The sequence below is a fragment of the Lipotes vexillifer genome, unplaced genomic scaffold (assembly GCF_000442215.2).
Source record: "Lipotes vexillifer unplaced genomic scaffold, Lipotes_vexillifer_v1.1 scaffold1602, whole genome shotgun sequence".
Taxonomy (NCBI): domain Eukaryota; kingdom Metazoa; phylum Chordata; class Mammalia; order Artiodactyla; family Lipotidae; genus Lipotes; species Lipotes vexillifer.
In genome coordinates this window covers 373,560-387,822 of record NW_006796449.1, presented here as the reverse complement: position 1 = coordinate 387,822, position 14,263 = coordinate 373,560, and the positions used below count along the sequence as shown (strand labels likewise).

Below are 14,263 nucleotides of genomic sequence, written 5' to 3'. Positions count from 1 at the left end.
TTTGGGTATCCACTCCTTTCTAGACTCTTTTCCCATATAGGCCATTACAGAGTATTGAGTAGAGTTCTGTGTGCTATAAGGTAGGTCCTTATTAGTTACCTATTTTATGTATAGTAGTGTGTATATATCAATCCCAATCTCCCAATTTATCCTTCCCCTCTCAGTCTTACCCCCTGGTAACCATAAGTTTGTTTTCTACCTCTAGCTCTATTTCTGTTTTGTTAATAAGTTCATTTGTGCCCTCTTTTGAGATTCCACATATAAGCTATATCATATGATATTTGTCTTTCTCTGTCTGACTTACTTCACTCAGTATGACAATTTCTATGTCCATCCATGTTGCTGCAAATGACATTATTTCATTGTTTTTTATGGCTGAGTAATATTCCATTGTATATATGTACCACATCTTCTTTATCCATTCCTCTGTTGATGGACATTTAGGTTGCTTCCATGTCCTGGTTATTGTAAATAGTGCTGCAATAAACATTGGGGTGCATGTATCTTTTTGAACTATGGTTTTCTCCAGATATATGCCCAGGAGTGGGATTGCTGGATCATATAGTAGCTCTATTTTTAGTTTTCTTAAGGAACCTCGATACTGTTCTCCATAGTGGCTGTACCAGTTTTCATTCCCACCAATGGTGTTGGAGGGTTTCCTTTTCTCCACAACCTCTCCAGCCCTTATCTTTTGTAGACTTTTTGATGATGGCCACTCTGACTGGTGTGAGGGGTGATACCTCATTGTAGTTTTGATTTCCATTTCTCTAATAATTAGTGACGTTGAGCAATTTTCATGTGCTTTTTAGCCATCTGTATGTCTTCTTTGGAGAAATGTCTGTTTAGATCTTCCACCCATTTTTTGATTGGGTTGTTTGGTTTTTTTGATATTGAGCCGCATGGGCTATTTTTATTATTATTATTTTGTTTTTGGCTGCATTGGGTCTTTGTTGCTGCACATGGGCTTTCTCTAGTTGTGGCAAGCAGGGGCTACTCTTTGTTGTGGTACACAGGCTTCTCATTGGCAGTGGCTTTTCTTGTGTGGAGCATGGGCCCCAGAGCACACGGGCTTCAGTAGTTGCGACACATGGGCTCAGTAATTGTGGCACATGGGCTCTAGGGCATGCGGGCTTCAGTAGTTGTTGCATGTGAGCTCAGTAGTTGTGGTGCATGGGCTGAGCTGCCCCTCAGCATGTGGGATCCACCTGGGCCAGAGATTAAACCCACATCCCCTGCATTGGCAGGTGGATTCCCAGCCACTGCGCCGCCAGGGAAGTCCCTGCATGGGCTGTTTTTTATATTTTGGAGATTAATCCCTTGTCAGTTGCTTCATTTGCAAATATTTTCTCCCATTCTGAGGGTTGTCTTTTCATTTCGTTTACAGTTTCCTTTGCTGTGCAAAAGCTTTTAACTTTAATTAGTTCTGTTTGTTTATTTTTGTTTTTATTTTCATTACTCTAGGAGGTGGATCAAAAAAGATCTTGCTGCAATTTATGTCAAAGAGTGTTCTGCCTATGTTTTCCTCTAAGAGTTTTATAGTATTCGGCCTTACATTAAGATTTTTAATCCATCTTGGGTTTATTTTTGTGTATGGTGTTAGGGAGTGTTCTAATTTCATTTGTTTACATGTCCAGTTTTCCCAGTGCCACTTATTAAAGAGACTGTCTTTTCTCCGTTGCGTATTTTTGCCTCCTTTGTCATAGATTAGGTGGCCATAGGTGCATGGGTTTATCTCTGGACTTTCTATCCTGCTCCATTGATCTATATTTCTGTTTTTGTGAGAGTATCACATTGTTTTGATTACTGTACCTTTGTAGTATGGTCTGATGTCAGGGAGTCTGATCCCTCTGGCTCCCTTTTTCTTTCTCAAGATTGTTTTGGCTATAGTGGTCTTTTGTGTTTCCATACAAATTGTAAAACTTTTTGTTCTAATTCTGTGAAAAATGCCAAATTTTATACACTGTACAAATCAACTTATAAATGAATACCCAGAATCCTATACTTCTATGCCTTGAAAATGTGTCTCCCTCTAGGCCAATAAAAGTAAAATGTTCAGCTGAAACAGAAATTCCAAATTATTTCTAAATTCAAATCTCTTTCTGGCGATATATATATCTATATACATAGATATATAGAGATATATATATATCTATATACATAGATATATAGAGATATATATATATCCTGATATACACTCAGAAAGATGCCTAAATTTAGTTATAATAATATATATGCACAAAAATAAATATTTAAATTTATTGCTTTTTAATTTTACATTCCTATTTCTCCTAATGCTATATATTATTTTACATCTCCAGTCTTCTCATCATATGGTGTGTAAGGTTATTTTAAACTTTTTGGTGGTTTTCATGAACCAGATTCTGCCATCAACTTTCTGTTGAGACTAATCTTCATACCTGCCTTTCTGTGCTCTTCTCTCCATCACAAGAGACTAGAAGCTGGAAAATGTATTTCCCAGACTCTCTTGTCAGGTGGTTTACATTTAGGTTCTGCCAAAGGATTAAATTGGCTAGAGATTAGAAGGCGAGATGGAGACAGAGGGTAGTTTCTGGTTCTTGCAGTGGATGCAAGGAAGCTACTCTAGGGTACTAGGGACTCCAGGAACATTGGTGGTCCCAATGGTGACAGCTGGGTCCCTCCTGACCAAAGGTTGTCAAGGTGCCTTCAGCAGTGTAAGTAAGTGACAGTGATCCAGCAGCACCAGCAGCTGGTGTAAGCTCCTGCATGTTGTCAGCTATGGACCTCTAGAAGTTCTGAACTTTTATTTTCTTTAGTTAAAACTCATTTCTCACATGTGCTCCTCCAGCCCTTCCAACACCTTTAAAACCAACCCTTTTTATGAGCTCTTTCTCTGCTTGAAATATCTAGAACGGTTTCTCTTTTCTGGACTGAAAAATGACCTATTCATGAGAAAAACTTGGCTTATTCATTGGGACAATTAGAAGGTAAGACTGATATGTGTATACAAACCTCACACTGTGTCCCATATGACTTGGCAGAGAGAATAGCCTTTTCAATGTCAGTGTTGAGAAGATAATTTAGGACAAGTCTCAGTAGTGGAGAGACTCAGCTGAGATTTTCCAGAACTTCATCTATTCTTCATAGATAACTGGGGAGACTGCTGTATTGGAAATGGATAAGAAAGAGTCTTTTACTGCAAAATAGCTACCTATAGTGTGTGTGTGTGTGTCTGTGTGTGTCTGTGTCTGTGTCTGTGTCTGTGTCTTTTATCTACTCTAAGGAGTCACTTCTTAACCAGTTATCCTTTTAGTATGTTAAATATGCATAAACACTTAAGCTGTAGAACTGAAGTCAGAATATTTTGATTTAAGCCTGGGCTTCTTTTCTGATCAACTAGAGTCATGTCAGAATTTCCTATTTTTGTCTGGCAAGTGAATACCATAATCTATACCTACTTTGCGGGGCCTTTCATAGGATCAAATGGGATAATGTATATGAAAGTGCTTTTATTTATTTATTTATTTATTTATTTATTTTCTTTCGATACTCACTGTTGTGGCCTCTCCCGCTGCTGAGCACAGGCTCCAGACGCGCAGGCTCAGCGGCCATGGCTCACGGGCCCAGCCGCTCTGCAGCATGTGAAATCTCCCCGGACCTGGGCACGAACCCCCGTCCCCCGCACCGGCAGGCGGACTCTCAACCACTGCGCCACCAGGGAAGCCCGAAGGTGCTTTTTAAGAATCTAAATTCTACATTCATGTCAGGTGTTATGAGAGAAGATTAGTTAACAGCTAGAAATGAAAGGACTGTGACTTCAGAAATTACAGGAAGAAAAGTAATTCCTGAATCAAGCAGTGACTCTGTTCAGAGCCTCTATGAACACTTTATGTTTCTATTTATGTCGAGCTATGAAGTCAGGAACAGCTCCAGAACAAGGTGAGAGATGCATGAAACATAAAAGGAGAAAAAGCAGAAAACGGAGTCAAGAGGCATGAGTTGGCAGTTGCTACACGTTCACATCATCGTTGTCCTCCCCGAACTCAGTCGTGCCGACCTAGAAACACTGCTCCTTGCTTCTCTGCCCACAGATTAAGTGCATCACCCTCAGATTTATATTCTCGAGATCAGGATATCACCCAATATTTTGAATTTTCCAAGTGTCCCAGAGGGTTCTGCTGTATGGCTCTGCACCAAAGCAGCATTTCACAGAATCGTTTCTGGATCAATTTAACGGAAATTACAATTTTCATTTCTTTAAATTCCCAATTTCTGAGCCTGAGCCCAGATCACTGAATCAGTGTCTCTAAATGGTGGAACCTGAGATCTGCAATGCAATAAGTAACCCAAGTGCTTTTATTCATACCTAATTTAGGCACCCAGGACTAGTGGGCAAGGTTGGATCAACGGCAATTTCTGCACCTGCTGTCTCACTCTCCTTATATACACTCATCCACTTTACATCTAACTTTACTGCATCCCTAAATTAAGTTGTAACTCTGTTTTAAATGAAAAGACAATAAAGTTTAAAATGCAAATACCTGGTAAAATTCACTGAAAAGGAAATCATGACTTTGATTTTTCTAAGTTTTACTAAACTCAATCCTGCTGCTTTTTGGCTTCCTCTGTAGCCACTTCTTAAGTTGGTGTTATTCTTCCATGTTTCATGGGGTAATTTTCAGTATTCATTCCACTTGACAGCATTTGTCACTTTTGGCTTTGGGGCTTGCACAGTTTCCTCAATTCAGAATGCTCTCACTGACTCATTTATCTGGTTAACCTATTCATCCTTCTAAGTTCATCTTAAACATCACCATCTCTGGGTAATATTTTCTGGTCTCTGAAGTCCAGGTCATTCCTTGCCTTCTATACAGCATCCAGAACCCTTCCTAATATATATAACCACACTAGGCTAAGTCTCTACTTATTTGCCTTCATCTCCTGCTAGATCAGAGTGGTCATTTTTTCTTCTCTGTAAAGTACCATGTAGTAATTATTTTAGGTTTTGTGGGTCATGAGGTCTCTGTCACAGTTACTCAACTCTGTCATTGTATCATGAAAGCAGTAATAGAAAATAAGAATGACTGTGTTCCAATAAGATTTTATTTACCAAAACTGTCAGTGGGGAGATTTGGCCGTGGGTGGTAGCTTGCTGACCCCTGCACTAAACTGTTAGCAAAACAGGGCCATTCTTGTTCACCATTGTAGCCTCAAGTAGTATAATAGCCCCTGGCCATACAGATTGGTTGAATTTAATCTGTATTCTGTATAGAGTTTGGTCCAACTACCAATAAACAAACAAATAATCAGTGGTTTAAATAAGATATTTCTATCACATAAGAGAATTCTGGAGGGAGGCAATTCAAAGTTGGTAGGGTAGCTTCACCGTTCTCAAGTGTTTAAGTCACTCGTTCCCATCGATATACTCTACCATCCTCAACATGTGGCTTCCGTTCTCGAAGGGACTTCATTTATGCATGAATGAAGGAAGGAGGAAGTTCATTTAAGGAGACCTCCTGCAAGTCTGATATATGTTCGCTTATATGAAATTGTCCAGAACTTAGTCACATTAGCTACAGGAGAGGATTGGAAATGCGGTTGTTTAGTGAGGAGCATTATGATCAGCTAAACACTGGAGTCCAATTACAAAGGTAAAAAGAAAAAAATGGATGTTGGAGTTTAACATGCACATTAATGCTTCTTTTGGGGGTTGCTTAGTATTTCGTTCTGATGTTATATTTATATGTCAGAAAATGAAGCCCAAATATCATCTACCTGAAATGGTTGAAATGTGATGTAGGAAGAAGCAAATGCCCTCCATCGTGTTCCTTCCCACCTTATGATTATATTAGTTCATAAACATAGGAAAATGACTCAAGTAGTTTCAAAACTTTCATTTTTGAGTGACACCAGACGTTCACAAGTAAGTGACCTCCCCCAAATTTCATTTCGTGATGCACGTGCTTGCATTTATTCTAATCTCTTATTCTACACTTCAGAAAGACAAATAATGTTTGTGTTGGGCCAGCCCCACCCAGAATTTCTAAAGCAACTGTTTTTGTGCATGAAAGGCAGACTGAAACATGCATAATTACAAATGTTTACATCTGTTTCCAATCTCTAAACCAGAGCACAGAATTACCCTGTACTGGAACTTACACAGTGGTCCCATTTGTTTATTTATGTTTTGGTTCTTGAATTATATGCAAACATGCACAATGACAACAATGTTATATAATATCTGACATCTATCAGATGGTGGGGTTAGTGCAAGGAAGGGATTTTGGTCCTTATGAAGAAGGGATATTTGATCTTCCCGAGAAAAGTTCTGGGTTGAAGACTTAAAAAATAGAAACTTGTTAAACCTAATTGCTTTTCATAAATGGGCCTCTTTTTTTCTCCTATAAAATTTTTTGGTTTTTTTCTCCTCCATTCTTATTGTATTTGGGGAAAAAATGGAACTATATTCTTTCCTCTCTTTCTTGCTACTTAGCTACCTATGTGTGTAGACATAGACTCAATAATCATGAATCTGCTTTAATTTGACATTATGTCAATACTCAAATTTTATATATTATAATTCTTTTATATGAAAATGGAAACATTTAAATCTTCCATTTCTTAGCTCACCATTTTTACCATGGCGACCTTGCCTATTTTAAGAAGCTTTTACCTTAGAATGCTGGTCTTATTGTTAGTGCATTGATGCTTTTTTTTTTTTTTGACTGCGTCGGGTCTTTGTTGCTGCATGCAGGCTTTCTCTATTTGCAGTGAGAGGGGGATATTCTTAGTTGCAATGTGCAGGCTTCTCATTGCAGTGGCTTCTCTTGTTGCAGAGCATGGGCTCTAGGGCACGCGGGCTTCAGTAGTTGTGGCTCGTGGGCTCTAGAGCACAGGCTCAGTAGTTATGGCGCACGGGCTTAGTTGCTCCACGGCATGTGGGATCTTCCCGGACCAGGGGTCAAGCCCATGTTCCCTGCATCGGCAGGCGGATTCTTAACCACTGCGCCACCAGGGAAGTCCCACTGATGCTCTTTTGATATTAGTATTTCAGAAGGAAAACACCTATTCTCTAATACTTATCATAGGATTTATTTTTATTCCTTTTCCATTTTCTAACACTTGACATTTATAAATAAAGCACTGACTTTATCTTGGGAAGATATTACATAAATAGCAGTGGTCCTCTAACTTTAGTGTACAGAATAGTCACACATGGAACTTGTAAAAATACAGATGCCCAGTCTTTGTTTCTAGAGATTCTGATTCAGTAGATATGAGATTTGTCTAAGAAATCTGTGTTTTTAAATTGGCAGTGGTATGTGGTTCATGCTTTTAGAATACTGGATCAAGTACGTTTTAGGTATGTCTGCCTACCCTTGTTTATATCATTTTCTTCATGTGCAGCATGATTTGTGTGTGTGTGTGTGTGTGTCATGCTTTGTTTCCATTTTTGCATATTCATTATTTCATTTATCACCTGGTGTTGTCTTCAACAGTTTGACAAAACTTCTTTTAAAAAAACCAATGTCACTAAATTTCTAAATTCAATAACCTGTTCTGAGTCCTTATAGCCCCCTCGATTTTTGTGTCATCCAAATATTGATGCCACTCCACGCTCCTTAATGATTTATCTTCTTTGGCTTCCCAGGGTATAGTCCTCCCCTAGTTATCTCTATGTATCTGATTTCTCAGGTTCAAATTTGTTTTTTAATTCTTCAAATATAGTTGATCTTGATTTTACCTGACTCTTATATCTTCTTTCCAAATTCATAATGATAACACCTCTTTGTGATGAAACCACAAATCTGTATATGCAGTTTCAATCTAAGCAAGCCATATTCTAATTTTTTTTTTTTTTTCTGTGTGTTAGACATCATTCCTCAGAGTCTGTATTGGATAGCAAATTCAAAGTGTCCAAAACTGAACACATACTTCTTGTAAATTTAATATACAGTTTTTGTAAATTCACCACATACATTACCATAGTAAAGACTCTGAAAAGTTCTATATATAAAAAACAAAGCCTCACTTAAAGTTTACCCAATTATATATGAAATTGTATTGCCTATTTTTTCATACACAGAATACACATTATAAATATTAGGGTTCTAATAGTTCCTCTGTTGCAATTCAAATTTAACAATTTTCTACATTATGATAGTTATCTATTATTATCATGGTCCCTATATTTATATATGTGTCTTATTTTCCTTATGAAATTGAAACCTCACAGAGAAAAAGTCAATTTCTGTTTCTTCTAATTCTCCTAGCCCAGAGCCTGACATACTTGGATATTAACCACTATTTAGGTAGTAAATAAATAATTATTTTAAAAGAAAATAGATACTTATAATTTATTTTTGGAATAAAAAATATAAACCACCTCCTTTCCCTTGTCTTGCAGCTTAAAACTGAGAAAAATCTTCATCAAGATTCTAATCACTCATTACAATGGCTACAGTCATATCAAAGCTCCTCTTTATGTAACTAGAATACTGGACTTGAAGAAATCTATGGCTACCTTCTTTTTTTTTTTTTTTTTTGCGGTACGTGGGCCTCTCACTGTTGTGGCCTCTCCCGTTGCGGAGCACAGGCTCCGGACACGCAGGCTCAGCGGCCATGGCTTACGGGCCCAGCCGCTCCACGGCATGTGGGATCTTCCCAGACCGGGGCACGAACCCATGTCCCCTGCATCGGCAGGCGGGCTCTCAACCACTGCGCCACCAGGGAAGCCTTATGGCTACCTTCTTATTGCTGACTGCGTCAGTGGAGCACCATGAAAGAGTACGGAGGCACCACAAAGTGTGTCAAATAATCAGACAGAAACAAATATGTCATTTGCATTATGGGTTTATACTGTTCTGTTTTGGGAAAACTACATCTCCAATCCATTTGAAAGGAAGTAAATAGGCATGCTTTAGAACTCTCCCTAGTGGGTATAGAGCAGTAGAGTCATGATTCGGAGAGCCTGCACTCCCCCTTAAATTGCTCTCCTTGAACTATTCTGAGGCAATTAGACCAGCAACCAGTACTAGTTATCCTGCTGGAGACTTTCTGGGTGTTACTTGAGACCAAATGACTTAGACTTGGGGAGATGTTCCCATGACATAAATGCAAGCAGAAAAGAATCACATTAGAATTCAGGGTGTGTCCATGAGGAGATTCCTTTCTAAAGATTTAATTTCATATGTGCTTTCTTCGTCTTGGAATGAGAAATGCAAGTAACTGGCATGAATATTTTCTTTTAAACTACTTTATTTTCCTTATACTCAAATTTCACTTATTTCCTACATCAATTTCAACCTAAGGAGTAGCAATACATTATGTCCCTCAAAAATGTGCTTGATTCACATTCCTGGAGTCTAAATTCTCACCTGCTAAGTACCCCCTGGAGCAAATTTCCTGGTTTAACAATTGACAGCTAGACTAGTCATAATAGCAGACAAGTGTTATTAGCCTTCTCTGGATATTTGGATATTGTGCTGAACTACTTTCACTTTGAAAACATAAATGGCATTTAATGAATATGGTCAACCATGGGCTCATTCTGACCTCTGATAGCTATCATTGTGATAAAACTTGAGAAGTTTTCAATAGCCAATATGCAAACTGTTTCCCTAGTACAGACATTTCTTCCCTGGTAAACACTTTCAATTTCTTATAAATCACCCCCTTCATTATAGGTAGAGTGTCTCACATGATTTTTCTCTACTTTGAAGCCCATTTCCCAGACTTGGTGTCCTAGGGATATTCTGATGAACTGGGAAATTGGAGGGTCATACCATCACGTCTTCCCTCCCCTGGAAGAATTTCAATATTTTTAGATAATGAGATTTGAGATAAAGTTCTTAAAGGCCATTAATATCCTATTTTACTCATCTAAATACTATAGAAAATTAATGTTTGTCTATTTATTGACCATGCTGTATGTTCCAGGATTTTATGAAAGTATAATGAAAACTTGAAGGCTTATTTTCATCCTAGTATAGTGATATTTACAAATCAGGGTTGACTATTGAAAGTCTATGTTCCTTTGTGTATATCAGATTACTGAGAGGGTCATGGCCATTGTCTCAGAATCACTTGATTCCACCATTGAAAATTGTTAGTCATTTGGTATTCATATTTACTATGTGAGTTCTTAGCCATCACCTCATGAGAATTCTCATTAGTTTTGAATGGTTCTAAATATAACCAGTATGGCTTGTTTCATGACACTAGGATATTAAAAAACACGAATCAAGATAAGGAGAGAGTTTCAAAATCAGAGTAAATATCCCTAATCCCCCACTTCCTAAGGGAACATAAAATGCAAGTTATTTATGGGAATGCTCTCCTGTTACTAATGTCTAAGAAAAGTCTTGGGGACTCAGAGGTGCTCCCTGAATTGTAAAGCTCATGTTGCTGTTTCTTTCCTTAGACTAAGGCAGAAAGTGATAGCCTACTGAGCTGTGCTCAGGATTTCATGGTGGCACCTGACTGCTAGCAAAGGCAGCTATGGCTCAAGGCAGAGTTAGAGCAAAGAAGTGTACATGATGTTGGGAAGATAGACTGCAACTTAGGGAAGCATAACACAAAAAGAACAGAGGTGATGTCTATGCCTGTAAGCGTAAAAAAGGAGTTGAGTCCTGGAGTCTTGCTAAGGCATTTCGGTAATAGAATCAGCAAAATATCACCTAAAATTGCTAAAACTGGTAGCATAAAAATGTTTTACCTTGAAGAATATCACCCTTCATCAGAGCTGGTACCTAGAGACCTGGAAAAATCTCTCCTCGAAACCAGCTGATAAGTTGACCTCAATATTAAAATTGTCAGGAATTTATCTATGATGCTCCAAACAAAGAGTAAACATTAAAAATCAATAAACATTTACTCTCAGGTAAGCAAGCACTTGAAAAGAGTAAGTGGCATTACAATCTCCATTGAGAAATGAATGTTTTATATTCCCTTTCAGGCTGGTATGAACTCTTCAGTAAAACTTCCAACTCCTGCTTATCGGGATTCTAACGGGGAGGGAGAGCTGCCTAGAGATGCCTGAAGTAATACCCTCTGGTTTTACAAACTTCGTATGTGCGTTCCATGCATTCAAGCTTTATAGGTATCCCAGAACTCTCTGTCTCAAGTGTACTTTTTATCTTTGCATCAGATGTCTCCAGGCTGAATTTGAGGAGTCCAGCTCCAGGCCAGAATCCTCTGTGTGATCTTTTACATCTGACCATCGGCAATTACGAGGCTTTACCTGGCAGCCCTAAGGGTGGGGGGCATCTGTTCTCTTCATACCAGGCTTGATGCATGGTCAGTGCACTGCAGTTTCCTGGAGGGAGTTACAGTCAAAGACGCATGTTCACATGACAACCTGCATTCCTAGCCCTGGTACCTCTCTTTGGAGTCCTCTTTTGTCCGCTCAGTACTTCCCTACTCCTAAATCCTAGCACCTCCCCTCTCACTCCCTCCATCCCTGTGGGTCCATAAAACAACAGGAGCCTTTAGTCCAGCACAGTCAGCAGTGAGAAGATGCCCCTGTGTGCTGATTCACCTGACCCTCTCTGGTGCTGTTCTGTGGAAAAAAACTGGAGAATTAGCCAGCTGGTGCCTATTTTTGCCTCTTACTCTATCTCAGTAAGTGAATAAAGTCACTTCAGTTTGGCTTGTTGTCCTAATTAACCACTTAGAAACCTGGCAGCTTGACAGCAGTGTGAATGAAGCACACAGGTCTCTACTCCAGACACTGCTGGGGATTAACAAGAGAGCTGGGGAAAATGTGTTAAGAGGAAATGTTCCTCCTTTTATCCAGCTAGCGATTAACATACCCAATCAAGTTTTTATCTACACTGAAGCTGGCCAACTGCCCAAAATATAATTATTTCAGAATGTGAGATTTATACCTAGAAAATACGTAACACGTGTCTGTACAAACACAAACTGCATATTACATCGATACATATTCTACTTTCTTGAGAATTATCGGGCTACTCTCACTGAATACCTTTGATGAAACTAAACCAGCACTTCATACTGAGGCTTATAGAGTACAGATAGCTAGAGGGAGAGAATGCGTATAATATTTCCCAACTGGCACGAACTACAGCAATTTTTCCTCCAGTGAAGTGGCTGACACCTTTAAGTTCATGTTGGCAGATGGAACCCAAAGGAGAGTATTGGGGAAAAGAGAAGGAAAAGAAACAAAACAGAAGAGTGGATTCTTTGGGTTTCAGTATATGAGCTATAAAAACATATGGCTGTCTAACCAGAGACCTCAACCCAGTTCTGAAGGCCGCCTTGCTCATCAAAGAAGACCCTTTAACAACCCGGGTTCTCTCAGACAGATGCATCGTGCCGGGTAAGTTGTACAAGTCTCAACTCCAGGGCACTGTTCTCACAGACACTTCTCAAATTTAATGAGCATGAAAGTTACCTGGGATCTTATTAAAATGCAGATTCTGAGTCAGTAGGTCTGGGGTGGGATCTGAAATTCTGTATTTCTTACAGTTCCCAGAAATGATGTCACTGCTCCAGGTTAAAGCCTATAGACCATGATGGGGAAGGAGCCCCAGACTGTGCACTGAACAACCTGCACAAACATTCACAGGGGTCCGGTCCTTCTTTAACTTCTTGAACAAATGCTGTGTATTTATAGTAGCTACATTAATATCCTTGTCTAGTAGTTCTATCATCTATATCATTCCAAGTTCATTTCTAGTGAATGAACTAGTACTAGTTCATCTCTAGTACTCGGATACTGCAAACCGTGTCACCTACTCTATACTTCATAAACTTCTTTTAAACATCAAAGGAAAAAACAAAACAAAAATTCTCCCCTTTCACCTACAGCTCTTCCAAAAATCAGCTCCTTGCTAACCTAATATACCACTCTTACCCAGTGGAGAAATCCAGAGAATTTTGTTTCCCTTTTTTTTTTTTTTTAATTGTATGCAATAGCAAAGCCATTTTCTCTTTGCACTAGAGTCAAAATCTACCACTTATTTAACTACTGCTTGTTTGTCTTCAAAAGGCCTAGATAGCTATTCACCATCACTACAATAGTGTTTGATGTCTTTACTCTGAATAATCTGTTATTTTGAAGATTATCCAGTGTTTTACACTGTGATCTCTATGGGCAATAGGAATCAGATATATTTCCTGAACTAACAAGATCCCAGAGTCCAACTGTAACTGCCTTATATAAAGTGAAATTTTATTTAAAGCCTCTTCCCAGTATACATGTCCTGAGGATTCTCACTTTTCACTCAGGTCTCACTTCTCACAGAGTCCAAGTGACTTACACTTCATGAAATGGGGTTACACATATAACATTATGTTGAGCTACTGGCTTAGCTCTTCATTCTTGCCTGGCATAAAATACAGTTTTTAGTATCCAAACCTAATATTCTATAATTGGTAAACATGGAATATTTAAGACATTAAAAAAAATAGCCCTGTCTCACTTTAATTGACTACAGAACAGAGTTATGCTTCCAGCCATGATGAAGTAAGAGATATCACATTTATTCTCCAGTCTCACACAAATAAAAACATGAACAATTTGTATGAAACCATGGTTTTCGGATATTAGACAACAGGCAGCAGAAGGCAGTTTTCTTGGAAGGACGAAAAATAATCAATATAAGCCAAGTAGCAGAGATAGCGTTGAGTATTTGAGGAGATGAAATATCAAGAATTCAAAGGGTAGAGGACAGGAGAGGAGAGAGTTGCACAGACAGAACTCTAGAGTGTGGAACAGATTCTCCCAGAATTATCAGCTGATTTCTGATCAAGTAATGCATGTGAGAAAACTGCATGAGGTGGGAAAAAGGAAGAAACAGAGCAACAACCAATGTTCACAGAGGGCTGGTAATAATAGGTCATGTTTTCAAGAGAGAAAGAAAAGAAAAGGATATCAGGTAAAGTACTCAGAAAATCATTGCCTCTGTAACGGGGCAAAACTAGGCTAGACTAAGGGCTATGTCTGATCCTGCCTAAAACAGCTTTAAAAACCAGCTTCAGAAGAATTGAACTGTATTCAGATAACTTGACTATGTCTTTAAACAAAGATAAAAAATATTTAAAGTAATACCCACCCACCCCCAAAAAGCCCTAGCATGTACAAATAAAATTTCACAATTTCTGGCATCTAGGAAAAAAAAAATTGCCAGTCATGGACATGGGAGTGGACAACCCATACAAAAATCATTCACTATGGGCTTCCCTGGTGGCGCAGTGGTTGAGAGTCCGCCTGCCGATGCAGGGGACACGGGTTCGTGCCCCAGTCTGGGAGGATCCC

At 38.8% G+C, this 14,263-nt stretch overlaps 1 protein-coding gene across 1 annotated transcript in view; it reads left to right on the top strand.

The window, feature by feature from the left end:
* Window positions 1-14,263, top strand: part of LOC103079650 (dnaJ homolog subfamily C member 30-like) — a 50,593-nt gene that overhangs the window by 33,882 nt on the left and 2,448 nt on the right. The window contains 1 exon segment of the mRNA XM_082931444.1: window positions 12,234-12,322. Coding sequence (XP_082787570.1) covers window positions 12,234-12,322 — 89 coding nt within the window.